Source organism: Planococcus citri, chromosome 1 (genome assembly GCF_950023065.1).
Source record: "Planococcus citri chromosome 1, ihPlaCitr1.1, whole genome shotgun sequence".
Lineage (NCBI taxonomy): Eukaryota > Metazoa > Arthropoda > Insecta > Hemiptera > Pseudococcidae > Planococcus > Planococcus citri.
This window is the reverse complement of record NC_088677.1, coordinates 81,091,578-81,108,422: the sequence shown is the minus strand read 5'-3', so window position 1 is coordinate 81,108,422 and position 16,845 is coordinate 81,091,578. Positions and strand designations below refer to the sequence as shown.

Sequence of the window (16,845 nt, the reverse complement as noted above, 5' to 3'; positions counted from 1 at the left end):
CGATTTCGAATGATTTTCTTTCATGGTTAGAATTTCAATTTTGATTTACCTAATTTGAAATTTTTCTGTCGAGATTTTGAATGGATTTTTTCGCGTTGCTGCAAAATGAATGTTTCAGTGATGGTGATTTCGAATGTGATTTTTTTTACGTTGATTACGAATGAGTTTTTGTTTGATTAGGGGGGGGGGGGGGGAGATAGATTTTTATTTTCGAGTTGTTTTAAAATTTTCCTATTGTGAAATCGAATGTTTTTTTTCGTGTTATTGTCGAATGTCTGTTTTGATTTCGATTTTAAATTCTTTTTGATTTTTTTTTTTTGGAGGGGGGATACGAATTTTATTTTTGGTTTGGTGTAAGTGATTTCGAATGTTTGTTTTCAGTCGAGTCGATTTCGAATGAATTGATTGTTTTCTGGTTTGCAAAATCACAATTCTTATTTGACAAAATTTTCGATAATTTTTCCAGTTTTAGGAATTTTTTGCGAGATTTTTCAAGTCTTGGTATTTTGCGATGTTCCATTAAAGCTGTTGATGAATTTCTACTCGATCTGTGCAGTTTCAATTAATTTTTGCAAAACGTATTCAATTATGCTGATTTTTTTTTTCAATTATTTATGTAAATTTTTAAGGACTTATACCTACCCGAATTTCATTAGTTTTTTGATCTATTTTTGGCATATTTCAGCAAGTAGAGTAGGTAATTGTTGGGACCATTGTGCAGTGTTTCCGCTTCTTGATTGTTAATTTTTGCTCAATTCAGATGTATTTTGATGGAGAAAATTTTACTAAAAATCTAGAAATATTTTGGTAACTTTTCGAGTTGTTTTTCAATTGATTTTGTGTCATATCAACGAAATTTACCAAAAATTACGATTTCCTTGCGTAATTTTTGCTGAAATTGTCGAAAAATTTGCGAGGTCAAGGGGGTATCGAATTCCTAGACAGTTTTTTCGAATTGCAATTCGCTGTTCGTCTTTTACGTAATAACTTGGAGTAGGCAACACATTATGCCATCGTGAGGTGGAGCAATGTCATTTGTGTTGCCTACCCGCACTTCCTTTGGTACAATGGCTTACTGGTTGTTAAAATGTAGTTTGATTTATCCAGTCACTTTGTAAGGAAGAAGTTTTAACTGATGAGTCGTTATTTACAGCACCGTTATTTGTCAAAGTCTACCACTTTGCTAAAAATGGGCAAAAAATCTCACCTCTTGTCAAAATTTTCTAATTAGTTTTCGTTTCTTGTTGAAATTTTCGTGAAAAATTTGAAAAATATTCATTTTTTCCTCATAATTGCACAACAGTTCCGCTGTTTTACTTTGAAAAATGCCAGGGAAATATCACTTTTTAATTATGTACTCATTTTCAACAAACATTGCAAAAAAAGAGTGTAATTTTTGCCCAGAATTGTCAAAAATTCCTAAAAGTTCTATTTTTTTGCCACAATGGTGTAGAAGTCTTGCTTATTGCCAAAAGGCAAAAATCATAGCTTTTTTAGCAATCGGAATGTCTCGCTTTTCGAAAAGAAATCACGAAAAAAATGTAATTTCTTTGTCAGTGATGCCCAAAAATTTCTAATTTTTCCTAAAATTGTCAAATTTTTGCGTTTTTTATATTTTTTAAAAAAAATTATCCAAAATTTTTGCTTATGTACAATGTACATATTCGTCAGTAATTTCCTAAAAGTTCTTAGTTCTGTTTTTTGCTAAAATTGTCAAAGTTTTGTTTTTTGTCGAAAAATTGAAAAAAAATCCTCGCTTTTTCACAAAATTTCTAAAAATGGTCATTTTTTGCTAAACATTCTCGAGTTACTCTTTTTTTTAAAAAAAAATTGTCCCAAGTCTCGCTATTTTGCTAGAAATTGCTAGAAAAACATTTCTTTTGTTAAAATTTCTCATCTTGTTTTATTATTATTTTTCCAGGAGTTGGCTTTTGAGTCAGAAATTGCCAAAAGTTATCAATATGTAAGTTATTTTGTTTCCATTGATTGTCTTTTTTTTTTTCAAAAATTGGAGATGGATCCGAAATGAAATGTGTTCCGAAGTAAAAATCCCCAAATTAAATGTTTCGCCCTTGTTTTTATTTCGAAAAAAATTTGGGCTTTTGCAAAAATTGTCGAATTTGGAAATTTCTTGTTGTCTATATCTAGTATTTTTCAATTCGTAGGTATCCTCATCTCGCCCTCCAATTGAAAACAAAAATTATAATCATTTTTTCGTAAACAAATAAGACCGTCAGAATTTTTTCACGGTAAATTGAATTGTAGGTATTATTGTGGTGGGATTTGTGGGAAGGAGTAAGTTGCTTCGGGAATGTTCGGGTACGCTCGGAATACTTCCGCTGTTATGAGACATTTTATTGGAGGAGCCTGCAGTGACGTAACGTCACAAAGGTTGTTGCGCGTGCGCCTGACGAATGAACCGAACCAAACCAAACCAACCTCTGAAATTCGTACAAACAACCTTGACTTGTTCATTTTAGACAGTGGCGTAGCCAAGGGGGGGGGGGCGAAGGGGGCCATGGCCCCCCCCTTGAGAGCAAAAATTTGAAAGAAAACATGCAAAAATGGACGTTTTTTCGTTGTTTGGACCCATTTTTTCCAAAATTTTCGCTCTCGCTTCGCTCGAGCAGTAATTTTGCCTTCATTTTCATAAAATCACCACACATTACAATAGATTTCCAGAAAATTACCCCTCATTTCGATTTTTATGCCTAAAAATCTGGTTTTGCCCCCTCCTTAAGAAAATCCTGGCTACGCCACTGATTTTAGAAAATTGGAATTTCGGACGCCGAGTTCGCTCCTTCAGTTTTACGATGTCTTGCGGTAATTTTTTTCACGTAAATGGTGTAAGTAGTGAATTTTTATTTCGAATTCGCGTTAACTAATGCATTTGATGGTCAAAAAGTGTTTGTTTGCTACGTGAAAGGTATGTAAATGTAATTTACTAATCATTCTCTACGCTACACGGTGTTCAGAAGGGAATGAAAGTCTGAAATTTTCCTTTACGATTGTTCTCTATAACTAAAATGTTGAAATTTGAAAGTTATGTTTATATCTACTTATCGTAAATTCATTCGTTTAATAATGATTTCGTAGCAATTTTGAATAATTAATGTGCGATATTTTCAAAGTAATGTCTCTGGTGACTCAACACTGGAGGTGAGACGGTACGATTTCGTGCACTGTGCAGGTTTTGGCATCGTTCGTTGCTCCGTTGTTGGTGACGCAAAACAAACAATAGGTCCAGCGGTACGATTCCCTTTGATTTTGGTCTTGTCGGTTCGTGATGCGAGCGCAACAATAGGTTATGCGGTAGGAATGGTATGATTTGGTTCATTTTTCGGCGTTGGCTTGTGGATTTCGCTCAGTATTTTGTGTCATCTCATAATGAAGTGAATTTTCATTGGAAAGGGGTGCTTAAGTATATACGACGCGTACTATCGTGATTTCTTACGGTAATTGTTTTTCATTTTTCTTCGAGTGAAGTTAGCAACGTGAGATATTTTGAACTAAACGTAGATGGGCGATTCGAAGTGTTTCAATTTGTGCTTTGTGCTTTCTGCTTGCTCTTGCTGTCTTTCCTCAACACTCGATACATATTCGTATGTTTAGAAAAAATGAATTTAAAGTAATTATGTACTACCTGTTGTGATTATTTACAGATCGCAATGAACGTGTTCCACCATACTCAGTAAAGTACCTTACCGGTTACAGTGAACGGAAGATTATTTTGAAGTATTATACAAACGATTTTGTGATCGAAGACGTCAATTACCTTACCGGTGAGTTACTCTTATTTGAATTTCGAATGAATATAATTACCTTAATCTTAGCTTTACTGAGTATATTTTTGTCTCTATTTCGCTTCTTTCCGGTAGTCGTTAGTCGTTACAGAATTAGTAAATGTTGGTAATAAGGCGAGTTGTGCTAAAGGATCCAAAACGTACTGTGTTGAACTATTGAGTAAGCCTTAGAAGTCAAACTCTATACTCTTTTTGCATTTTTTTCATGTAGTTTGTTCATTTTCTTCTATTTGTAAGTACCTACCTGTATCGAAAATGTTAATTTTAATGACTATTTTTATTTACAGATCGCAGTGAACATGTTCCTACACTAGTTACCTAGAACCTAGAACGGTGCAGCCGCCGGTCGGGCTCTTGGCAGCGAAAGAAACTTGATACGATTACGGAAAACGCAATATTTTATGATCGTAGACGACATTAATCTCATTCTCTTTCGGTAAGTTAATCCAATTCGAATAAGTAATTTTTGCTCGATTTCGTACTTATAATTACGATGATGATGATACCTTATTCGATTGTTTGTAATTTTCATCGTTTTCTTATACCTAGTCGAATTTCAGACATTTTTCTTGGGTTAATTTATTTCGGTACGTTTTTCGTTCGTCATTTTCTGCAAATTTCAAGCAATATTTGTGTAGAATTGTGTCCGATTTTGTGATTTTTCATTGTACTGTGGCTCGCGTAATTTTAAGGAGTTTTCATTCTTCAATTTTATACCTAAATAAGTGTTTTATATCAACGTTTTGTTCGAATTTTTAGGCATATTGTGGTGAATGACGTTGTAATTTGGTTTTGTTTTGAAATGTGTTGTATTGTAGTCAAGTTTTACGTAACTAAATTGAGTGAAATTTCATCAAGTCGTGGACATTGTCATGGGTTTTTATGTCACTTTCTCAGGTTTTATGATGCTTTGGTTAGTCATGTTGAATACTGTACGCTTGTTCAAATTTGTGATCTGTTTTACCAGCTTCCGTTAGTTTTTTATTTATATTTTTTTTTTGCATTTTAACAAGTCTGAACGTGTTCTGTGCAATTTTGTTGCTGGATTTGTTGATTTTACTATTTATCAATTTTTCGTATATTTATAATTATGTGATTTGAGAGTATTTATTTTGAACCAAGTTGAGGTACATACCTATCTATGTATCATTTTGGTTACAATAATTTTTGAGTTCAATTTTCAGTAGTTATTTTTCTTCATTTTTACGCCGGTGTTTCAATTTTCATGTTTTTTTTTTGTTTTTTTTTTTGCTGAATTTTGAATGCTTATTTGATGAGGTTTTTGAAATTTTTCTGATCACGTGAATTGTTTATGACTAAAAAATTTTGTTTTGTTCAAATTTTGCTATCTTCCATCGATAGTATTGAACAATTTGCATCTATTTTGAGGCAAATTTTGCTGATTTCTAACATTTTATGCTAATTTTTGACGATTTGTCCAAATTTTATCGTTTGTTGGAGTACTTTACGTAATTTTCGAGTTATTGCGCTGTTTTGCCGAAATTTTCGTTGGATTTTGTTTTGCTCTGATGAAATTTTATCCAGTTTTGGAAACATTCTGTCATTTTTGTGACAATTTTGTACATTTTTCATACTTTATGTAATTTTAACTCGATTTGGTTGTAGGTATTTTAATTGCGTGTGTTCGATGTCTGATTGATTTTTTTGAAATTCGGAGAAATTTTTCCAACTTTTTTTCATCATTTTCTAATCGCTTATTATGCTAATTAGTTGTACGTAATTGAACGAAAGTTGTAGATTTTATGGACGATTTTCGTCTAATTCGGACTGTGATTCGACTCAGGGTTCTAACACTCCTATTTATCCTACAAAAATCCTTTTTTTTGCCTATGACACCTTTTTGTCCTTTTAGTGTCCTTTTTTTCAACAATTTTATCCAAAAGTCCTTTTTTTTTCTAAATGACTTTTTCAAATTTTCAATTTTCCCCCTTTTTTCCGGAATTTTGAACTTGTAGAAAAGGGCTCATTTGTCGACTTTTTTAGTACTTGAATCACACATTTTTGTGAGCTTCTGCCCTCGCTTCGCTCGGGATGTTTGCTCTTCCTTTTCCACATAAGTGACTTATTGTTCAAATTCAAGAAATGTTCCAAGCTTGAATCAGAAAAATAAACTCCTCCTTCCTTGCAAATTTTTTTTACTTCTCAGCAAAACATGAAATTTTGAAAACTTTTTGCCTTGCTTCACTCGGGTTTGTTTGCTTTTCTTTTTCAAGTTTGAATTTTTTCTTTTCTTTTTTTTTTTTTGAATTGGGGTGTTGAATCATCATTGAAATTTTGAGATTTAGTAGCAAAACGTGTAGGTAATTTATTACACAAAAACATCATTTTCATACCTCTCAAAATACTGGATTGCTGAAGCTTTTGCCCTCGCTTCACTCGGGCCCGTTAGCTTTTCTTTTTTCATTTTCAATTTTTCAAAAAAAAAAAATCATTTGAATTTCAAAATATTGAAGCAAAATAATATATCTATCTACTAACCACTAAGTAACTCATCACACAAGATAACATAATTTTTTATATCTCCTCCCCCTCTTAAAAAATCCCAAGTGTTCAAAAACTGCCCTGTTAAAAGTCCTGCTAAAATTCCCTTGGCTAAAAACTTGAATGAAAATTTTGAACCTCCTACCTGAAAAAAAATTTTGACCCCCCCCCCCTCCTCAAAAAGTTTCACAAGTGATCGAAAAATGACCTGCTGAAAGTCCTTTTTAAGTCCTTTTTTTTTCATTTTGACATTTTATTAGACACCCTGTTCGTGTGTGTTGTGGATTTTCATTTATTTATGGTTCGTTCAAAAATTTTAGAAAACGTGAAACTATCGCACCGAACTGATTAAGACAATTGTGATTGCTTTCGAATGAAATTTTCTGTGTTTTGATTCAAATTATCAAGTGTCGAGTGTCAATTCTTCCTTTATGCCTTACGCCAAATGTTACCATCGTGTTAGAATTGTACGTAAATATTTCGTGTGAAATTTTCTGTTTTTTGTTGAAATTTAATCAATCAGTTTTTTTTTGGTAATATTCCCTGTAATTTTTTCAAAATAGTTTGAGGTTGAGAACGAAGATTATTACAACATGTACATAATATTGTATTATGTATTGACAGATGTCGTATGTGTTGCCTACCTCAAGAACTAGTTGGTAGTTTTGAACAGAATTTTTTTTCAAACTTTTGAATTGTTAGACACTGCGTTTGGTAAATTTATGGAATTTTTTTCAATTTTTCTGGTCTTCATTGTCATTGAGCAAGATTTTATTCAATTTCGGAAAAATACATTCAATGATGGGTGAAAAAATTCGAAGATTTTTTATTTTTTTTTTTGTTGGGTCATTTTGAATCAATTTTTTCGCGTTCATTTTGATGCAATCTTTCGAGGTGATTTCAAATGCATTAGTTTGTTTGTAGTCATTTCGGATGGATTTTTCCACGATGATTTGAAACAAATTTTTCGAGGTGATTTCAAATTACTTGATGTTTTGTGGCGTGCTTCGGAATTTTTTTTTGGGAAAATAATTATTCTAAGTAAATTTTTTGAGGTGATTTCGAATGGATTTTTCCCCTGCTGATTAGGTTTAGTGGTAGGCAGTTTTGAACATTTGAATGTCATGAAATGTGTTTTTTTTTTATACGGATTTTGGCAGATTTTCTAGAATCTGCTCGACTTTGAAAAAAAAAGCTCGAGGTTTTGAAAAATTGGTGAATGTAATCCCAAAAGGTTTTGAAAAAAAGATATTTTTAAAGATCGTCCAAAATCCAGATTTTCGAAAATCTGCCAGATAAAATCCGTGTAAAAAGAACACATCTATTGAATGGTGAGGGAGAGGGTTGATTGAATTTTTTCGTGTTGGTTGCGAGTGATTTTTTCCCCTGGTGGTAGATTAAATTTTATAAAGATAATTTGTGATTTCATTTTTAAATTTGTGAAATTTCAACTGGGTCCATGACTATGAAATTGATTTTGAGACAATTTTGCAGAATGAACTCGGATTTGGATGATATTTTCATTAGTTTATGCGAATTTTTAATGGCTCGAATGGCTCGATGTTCGAATTTCAACATTTGTTAGACAATCTACGTGATTTTCAAGTTTTAATATTGTATTTTTGTTCAGTTTTCGCTGAACTGTGCCGAAATCTTATGTAGTTTTGAGAAATTAGAGTGATTTTTATTTTCGAACCATTGTACACTTTTTATTATTCTCCTGTGAAATTTTTACTCAGCTTAGTTGTAGGTAGGTACATACTTTGATGGTGTGTATTGCACAGGTGAACACGTTCAGACTTGTTAAAATGCAATAAAAAAAAAATTACAACGTGACAATGACCACAATATGCCTCAAAATTTGAGCAAAACGTTGATATAAAACACTTATGTATGTTTTGATTTAAATTATCAAGTGCAAGTCCTCTCTCGTGGCTTAATTATGTTGATTTTTCGATAAGTTGGAACTATACCTATCTAGTTCGTATTTAATTTCCATTGAAGTTTTCTTGCTTTTATTGAAATTTCATTTGTTTTTGTCGATATATGTATTTGTTAGTACATCGAATAATTATTAATTGATTTCGTATGTGTGTGTTCAACAGGTGTGGTGTAGGTACAGCAATCAATAATAATAGTGTGGCGTCATGAACACTGCGGATGAAATGATGGTTACCTCATCAACTAATACTGTCGATATCGATATCGAAGTATCTGAAATTTACACGTTAACGGTACCGATAACTGATACGTTGGATCAATCCGATGACTGCAGCATTCGTAAAACTGGCATCAATAATTACAAGAAAATACCGGTAGTTGTAACTTACTGCTCGCCTGCAGAAAATTCTAATACAATTCGAGCGGTTTCTCTGCAGCATGCTGTAATGTTTGCATTTCGTGTACAAGATTCGAATCCATTCGAAACGTTTGTGCCGGATAAGCATGTTGATGTTTTTAAAACAGCGTTTAATTACGTGAGTAAAAAAATACTTATAAGTTACCTAAAGTTACCATATTGTGAATTCGATGAACTTTTTAAATCTGGATGAACTTTTCTTTATGTGCAGATGAAACTTGTACGAAAATTACCGGTCGTTAATGAGTTTTCATTAATGGAGATTTTGGCGCAATTGCATCGTGTACCGTTAGCTGAATTGTGGAGGAAAACCGAGCCGGAGTTGCAATCTTTACGTGCGTTACACGAATATTTGGTACGAGAAAAGGCCGGCGGCGGAATCACCGAACGTTATCAAAATATCGAACGAGAATTCGAGCAAATGCTAGCAGCCGTTAATGAAGTCGATTGGGTTTCAAATCCGAAGTTGACCCAAGAATTGATTTGGCGAGATGAAATAAGGCACCACGAGTACGCGATTGAAACGTTGAAGACTGCATTAAATTCGTAAGTGTATGAAACAATGCGCCAACTCGTGAATAGATACAAAGCTTGGTATATTATTATACATTGAATTTTTCAGAGTACCTGATACCATGGTAAAAGTTACCCCTGCTGCTCCACAGCCAGAAGCATTGGATACTACCAATGCCTCAGTAAAAGTTAGTCATGCTACACAACCGGCCAAAGCATTGGATACTACTGATGCCTCAGTAAAAGTTACTCATGCTACTCAACAGCCCAAAGCATTGGATACTGATGCCAAAGACGCCAAAGTAGAAAAATCTGTTCATGCTAAGCGACGGCTAAAAGCAATGACTGATGCCAAATTGAAAGATACTCATGCTACCAGACAGCCGAAAGCATTGGATACTGATGCATCAGTAAAAATTACTCATGCTACTCGATTGTCAAAAGCATTAGATAAGTAAGTGTCTAAAACAATGCGTAACTCGTAAATAAAAATGTAAGGTTATATCACTCACAAATGAATTTTTCAGAGTACCTGATACCTTGGTAAAAGTTACCCCTGCTGCTCCACAGCCAGAAGCATTGGATACTACTGATGCCTCAGTAAAACTCACTCATGCTACTCAACCGCCCAAAGGATTGGATACTACTGATGCCTCAGTAAAAGTTACTCATGCTACTCAATGGCCCAAAGCATTGGATACTGATGCCAAAGACACCAAAGTAGAAAAATCTGTTCATGCTAAGCGACGGCTAAAAGCAATGACTGATGCCAAACTGAAAGATACTCATGCTACTCGACAGCCCAAAGCATTGGATACTGATGCATCAGTAAAAATTACTCATGCTACTCAATTGTCAGAAGCATTAGATAAGTAAGTGTCTAAAACAATGCGTAACTCGTAAATGAAAATGTAAGGTTATATCACTCACAAATGAATTTTTCAGAGTACCTGATACCTCGGTAAAAGTTACCCCTGCTACTCAACTGCTGAAAGCATTAGATACTACTGATGCCTCAGTAAAAGTTACTCATGCTACTCAACCGCCCACAGCATTGGATATTAATGCCGAAATAGAACAATTTCATGCTTCGCAACAGCTACTAGCATTGGCTGATGCCAAATTAAAAGCTACTGATGCCACTCGACAGCCCAAAGCATTGGATACTGATGCCTCAGTAAAAATTACTCATGCTACTCGACAGCCAAAAGCATTAGATAAGTAAGTGTCCGAAACAATGCGTAACTCGTCGTCAATAAAAATGTAAGGATATATCACTCACAAATGAATTTTTCAGAGTCCCTCATATCTCGGTAAAAGTTACCCCTGCTACTCAACAGCTAAAAGCATTAAATACCGATGTCCCAATAAGAGATGCTCTTGTTACTCGACAGAGAAAAGAATTGCTCACCGATGCCTCAGTAAAAATTACTCATGCTACTGGACAGCCAACCGTGCTAGATAAGTAAGTGTATCTGAAAAAATGCATAACTCGTAAATAAAAATGTAAGGTTATATCACTCACAAATGAATTTTTCAGAGTCCATGACACCTCAGTGAAAATTACCCCCGCTACTCAACAGCTAAATGCATTAAATACTGATGCCCGGATGAGAGTTGATCTTGCTACTCAACCGCCCAAAGAATTGGATATGAATGCCAAAATAGAAAAATTTCATGTTTTGGGATGGCTACAAGCATTGCCTGATGCCAAAGTAAAAGCTACTCATGCTACTCGACAGCCCAAAGCATCGGATACTGATGCCTCAGTAAAAATTACTCATGCTACTCGACAGCCAAAAGCATTAGATAAGTAAGTGTCCGAAACAATGCGTAACTTGTAAATGAAAATGTAAGATTATATCACTTCACAAATGAATTTTTCAGAGTCCCTGATACCTCGGTAAAAGTTACCCCTGCTACTCAACTGCTGAAAGCATTGGATACTACTGATGCCTCAGTAAAAGTTACTCATGCTACTCAACTGCCCAAAGCGTTGGATATTGATGCCAAAATATTGGATATTGATGCCAAAATAGAAAAATATTATCCTTCGCATTGGCAACAGCTACAAGCATTGCGTGATGCCAAATTAAAAGCTACTCGTGCTACTCAACAGCCCAAAGCATTGGATATGGATACTGATGCTTCAGTAAAAATTACTCATGCTACTCGACAGCCAAAAGCATTAGATAAGTAAGTGTCTGAAACAATGCATAACTCACTCGTAAATAAAAATGCAAGGTTATATCACTCACAAATGAATTTTTCAGATTTCCTGATATCTCGGTAAAAGTTACCCCTGCTACTCAACAGCTAAAAGCATTAAATACCAATGTCCCAATAAGAGATACTCTTGTTACTCGACAGAGAAAAGAATTGCTCACCGATGCCTCAGTAAAAATTACTCATGCTACTCGACAGCCAACAGCATTAGATAAGTAAGTGTCTGGAACAATGCATAACTCACTCGTAAATAAAAATGCAAGGTTATATCACTCACAAATGAATTTTTCAGATTTCCTGATATCTCGGTAAAAGTCACCCCCACTACTCAACAGCTAAAAGCATTAAATACGGATGTCCCAATAAGAGATACTCTTGTTACTCGACAGATGAAAGAATTGCTCACCGATGCCTCAGTAAAAATTACTCATGCTACTCGACAGCCAACAGCGTTAGATAAGTAAGTGTCTGAAACAATGCATAACTCACTCGTAAATAAAAATCTAAGGTTATATCACTCACAAATGAATTTTTCAGAGTCCCTGATATCTCTGTAAAAGTTACCTCCGCTACTCAACAGCTGAAAGCATTAAACACTGATGCTCCGATTAGAGTTAGTCTTGCTATTCAACCGCCCAAAGCATTGGATACTACTGATGCCTCAGTAAAAGTTACTCATGCTACTCAACCACCCAAAGAATTGGATCCTGATGCCACAGTAAAAATGTTCTATGCTATGCGACGGCTACAAGCATTGGCTGATGCCAAAGTAAAAGCTACTCATGTTACTCGACAGCCCAAAGCATTGGATACTGATGCCTCAGTAATAATTACTCATACTACTCAACCGCCCAAAGCAGTGCTTACTGATACCGAAGTAAAATTAATTCATGCTATGCGACAGCTAAAGGCATTGATTGATGCCGAAGAAAAAGCTACTCGTGCTACTAGACAGCCCAAAGCATTGGATACTGATGCCTCAGTAAAAATTACTCATGCTACTCGACAGCCAACAGCATTAGATAAGTAAGTGTCCGAAACCATGCGTAACTCGTAAATAAAAATGTAAGGTTATATCACTCACAAATGAATGTTTCAGAGTCCCCGATACCTCTGTAAAAGTTACTCCCGCTACTCAACAGCCAAAAGCAATAGATTCGTGAGTGTCTGAAGTGATGCATATAACTCGTAAATGAAACTGTTACATCACTTACCTGTAAATTTTTCAGATTACTTGATCCTTTGGTGGAATTTGCCCGTGCTTATTCACTGTCACCAGCATTTAAAACGAAATATATGGAAAGATTTGGCGCATCCGCCGCTAAACAACTCTACGATTTATCCATTGAATTACAATTGAAATGTAAGTGATTTCTTGCCTCCTAAGTAATAGTATGCCTCATTATAAATTGTTACTGGAATGGTTAATCATCATTAAATACAGATGAATACCCAGAAATTTCATTATGAGCTATTGTATTTTGCAGATAAAGAAGCATTATCGAAACCGTATCCCTGGAGTGATCATTCATCTAGTGAACTATTAAGTCCTCCAATATTCTGCGGAGATCGTACTTTACAAGAGCGATACGATTTATTAACACGCCGATCTGGAAGCTCGATAGTTCAGAAAATCACCTACGAAAATAAGACATATCACTTAGCGATCGATGGTGGATTAATTGTGTGGAATTGTCGTACCGATCCGAAGCCTGCGCGGTTCATGAGATGTTGTGAGTAATCCAGTGAGCATACGATGGATGGTGTGAGTGTGATTTAGTTTAAACTTACATTGTGAAAGTTTAATGGTTTCAGTTTCCTTCCGAGATGCTACGATATCTGCACTTACTTCGTTATTTACCGGAGCTTTTTTGATTCCATTCAAATACGGCCTATGGATGAGTTACGTGTGTCGCAAACCCTTATGCGGAAAAGTATGGAGATTTGCATCAGAACGAGATGCGTAAGTGAAATTCTACAATATTGAATCGATACGTGATACAGAATAAGGGTTTAATTGCTTCGTGAATATCACGTTTGTGATTTGTAGCCATGAAATAGAAGTCGAAGAAATAGTAATTCATGGACAGAGAAGGAAAAAGTGTCATTATTCGCACGCTGAAGCGTTACAAGATTGGAAGTTATGGAGAAATGGCGACGCTACACCTCCCCATGCTGATACTTCTCACGCACCTACGTTTTATGATTTTGACGATATTACTGATGATGAAGGTAATGATGATCCACCTTTGAAACGAAGACGTTATTGAATCTTTTTGTAATTTTTGTGAAGTTATGTATCATTTTGATGATGCTGGTCTGTTTTGTTTGTTGTTGGTTTTCTTTTTTTTTTTTTAACATTTTCTTCCATCATGTTATTTTTTGACATCTGTAAGCAATTGTAGCGAAATTGTGTCCTATTTTACTTGATTTGTCATCTTAGTTTTTGAAAACCTTCAGTAACCGGTTCGTCATGTTGACTGTTAATTCAATTTTCGGTGATATTTCTTTATTTTTTGGTAGTTTTCTATAATTTTGGAGATTTTTACGCATTTTTTTCTGCTGTTTTAACCAGTTAAGGAGAAAGGGATGAACAAAGAGAGGGTTCCAAGTTTTCGATAATTTGAAACTAAACATTGAAGGAAAAAGTTTTATGGAATTACAAAATGAAATTCTTGTCAAAAAAATAGTTGATATTGCATTAAAAGTACGAGCCTCAGATTTCTGCAGTTTTTTTTATGCTTATCGAGCATTTTTGAATTTACAGTTTATTCGAATTTCAATTCTTTTTCATGTAGTATAAAAAAATATTAATTTCTCTCAAAATTATGTCAAATATTGAAACATTGTATCGCGTTGTATTGTGTTTTTGAATTTTTTTTAGCTGTATTAACTTACTGATTTTAACTATGTCGAGTTTAAACCGTCGCGTCGTCAAATTGTGAAAAGGTTCGTGGATTTTTATAATAATTTCGCAGTTCCGAGGTTTTTTGTCTGCTTCTAGAAGTTTTTAACTTGTTTTTTTGTTCATTTTATTCATTTTAACTAGTTTAAAGGTGTTTTATATAATTTTACCGATGTCGATCAGAAGTTTGATGATTTTTTATTGATTTTATTGGGTTACCGATTTTTTTTTTTGTTTTTGTTTTTTAGCATCACGATTGTAGGTGTCGCATTTTTTATTTTTTTGCAGTCATTTTAAATGTATTTTTTCACGATCGTTTTCATTTAATTTTTCGTGATGATTTTGAATGCATTTTTTTGTTTTTTTTTTTTCAATTTTAAATGGATTTTTTGAGGCGATTTCGAATTCATTTTTTATGGTGCTTCGAAAGGATTTTACTGTGGAATAAAATTCTAAATGAATTGCTTAGTGATCATTTCAGATAAATACTTAGATATTTAAAGATGATAGGGGGCTTGCTCGGCGCCTCAATATTGGTACGGGCCAGAGGTTGGTGCGTACGGACCTGTCGACCGAGCTCGGACTGCCCTTGTAGCCGTCCTAGGCGAGGTTAGGGTAGAAATCCGTGCGCCGTCTACTTGCTTACTGCTTCCCGGCGGTACACGTGCCGACCGGGGTTTCTACAGGATCGGCTTATCAAAGAGGATGTAGGCTGGCGCCTTTCAGGCGGTCTGTTATCACACTTCGTACGAGTGTAACTTGTATTCCTACGCTGCGCTGACGTCAGCGTGTTGTAAATTTTACCCTCGTACGAAGTTATAATATGACCTGTCTGCGGGGTTAGCTATATACCTTGCCTTGAGGATCAAGTTCAGCCTATCCCGCAGTGTTGGCGATTTGGTCGAATGCCATGACAGAGTCATGAACATTCTACAGCACTGCCGGTGGTGAGTGTAGGGAATTGAGATATGTTCCAGAGAGTCCGGCCCGACAAAGGGTTCGATTCGCTGGACTGTTGAGAGTGCAAGAAGAGCGGGTGTCGATCTGGATTTTTATGCTTTGTTTGAATCTAGTTAAAGGTGTAAGGTTTTTCCGTCATCGTAATGTGGGAGAGTATTTGAAAATTGATCTATTGAAATGATTAGCATCGAACTTTCTAGGAATGTGTTTTAGTCATCATTGTGGTCGGATGGGAGATGACTGGGGTTCGATTTTGGTACTGTGGGCAGAGTCAGTGGTACAAGTGAGTCGTTACTATGTTACTTATGTTTAAGTTAGTTTACACACATCGATCCAGGTGAGTGGTTTTATTTTAATTACTTATTGATTACTTTATTTTTGTCAATTTTGAGATGAAAGATAAGTGAGGAGCAAAATTGTTGATCATTCATGCTGGTTTATGATGAAGTTCGTGGAGAAATTAAAATTAGCCCCCCCTCCCGCCCCTCTTGTTTTTATGTGTATTATGTTTATGTTGTATCATTTCTGTTTTGTTTTTTTTTGTTGAAAATTTGTATCATACCACATGTTATTATTATTCGTGTATTTTTGTAATGGCCAATCATGGTTTTTCACTGTCCAGCGGCCGGCAGTGTTTTTTATTCCAGATTGGTCAACGTGTTGTAGAATTAAGTTTGTATTGATTTCTTTGCCGTTAAAAAATTGAAACGATTTTTGTTTCGTGTTGTTTTTTATTTTATTTCATTTTGCGTTTTGCAACTTGACGAATTCGTAGAAAGTAGACAAACAATGGCCATTTTTCATTTAACCTCCTTCTCAGAAGCCCATTTTTGGGGGTTTTGCCAAAATAATATCAAATTCGTACTCAGGCGTCTCTAAAACCTTAATTTTGATGTGCAATATGATATTTAGGCCCATTTTTGATTTTTAAACCTTTCCCTCTGAAGCCCATTTTGGGGTTAACGCCGAAATAATACCAAATTTGTACTCGAGAGCTTTGAAAAAGTTCATTTTGATGTGCTATGTAATATTCGAGCACTTTTCGAGTTCTGAACCTCCTCTTCAGAAGCCCCTTTTGGGGTTTCCGCCGAAATGATGAAAAATTCGTGTTTGGGAGCATTAAAAACAGACATTTCGATATGTCACGTGTTATTTAGGGCAATTTCGGAATTTGAACCTCCTCTTTGAAATCTTCTCTTAGGGTTTACTCCGAAATGATATCAAATTCGTTCTCCAGAGCCTTGGAAACATACATTTTGATATACCACTTGAAATTTTGGCCAAATTTTGACTTTTGGACCTTCTCATTAAAAGTCCATTTTGGGGCTCACGCTAAAATGATGTCAAATTCGTACTCTGGAGCTTCGAAATCATACATTTTGATGTGCCACTTGAAATTTGGGGTAATTTTTGAGTTTTGAACCTCCCCTTCAGAAGCCCATTTTGGGGTTTTGCTCAAAATGGCATCAAATTAGTATTCAGGAGCTTCAAAACTATACATTTTGATATGCCATTTGAAATTTGGGGTAATTTTTGAATTTTGAACCTCCCCTTCAAAAGCCCATTTCTGGGTTTAG

General features: G+C 34.9%; 1 protein-coding gene across 9 annotated transcripts; it reads left to right on the top strand.

Annotated features, from left to right (window-relative positions):
- The first annotated feature begins 1,912 nt into the window (after positions 1–1,912).
- LOC135837429 (uncharacterized) lies at positions 1,913–15,988 on the top strand. Of its 9 annotated transcripts, XM_065352735.1 has the most exons (21): positions 3,014–3,455; positions 3,663–3,782; positions 3,879–3,963; positions 4,091–4,239; positions 8,411–8,782; positions 8,876–9,210; positions 9,287–9,631; positions 9,705–10,049; positions 10,123–10,398; positions 10,475–10,642; positions 10,718–10,990; positions 11,065–11,373; positions 11,451–11,618; positions 11,696–11,863; positions 11,941–12,226; positions 12,308–12,429; positions 12,503–12,562; positions 12,633–12,766; positions 12,891–13,136; positions 13,219–13,366; positions 13,454–15,988. In XM_065352735.1, the coding sequence occupies exons 5-21, from the start codon at positions 8,453–8,455 to the stop codon at positions 13,671–13,673; spliced, it is 3,933 nt and encodes a 1,310-aa protein (XP_065208807.1). In that variant the 5' UTR covers positions 3,014–3,455; positions 3,663–3,782; positions 3,879–3,963; positions 4,091–4,239; positions 8,411–8,452; the 3' UTR covers positions 13,674–15,988. The 9 variants fall into 9 exon arrangements, with proteins under 9 accessions (XP_065208786.1, XP_065208778.1, XP_065208800.1 ...); XM_065352714.1 differs by lacking the exon at positions 3,014–3,455 and adding an exon at positions 1,913–1,963 and having other exon boundaries at positions 11,941–12,429; XM_065352706.1 differs by lacking the exon at positions 3,014–3,455 and adding an exon at positions 2,301–2,926 and having other exon boundaries at positions 11,941–12,429.
- Positions 15,989–16,845: the final 857 nt, after the last annotated feature.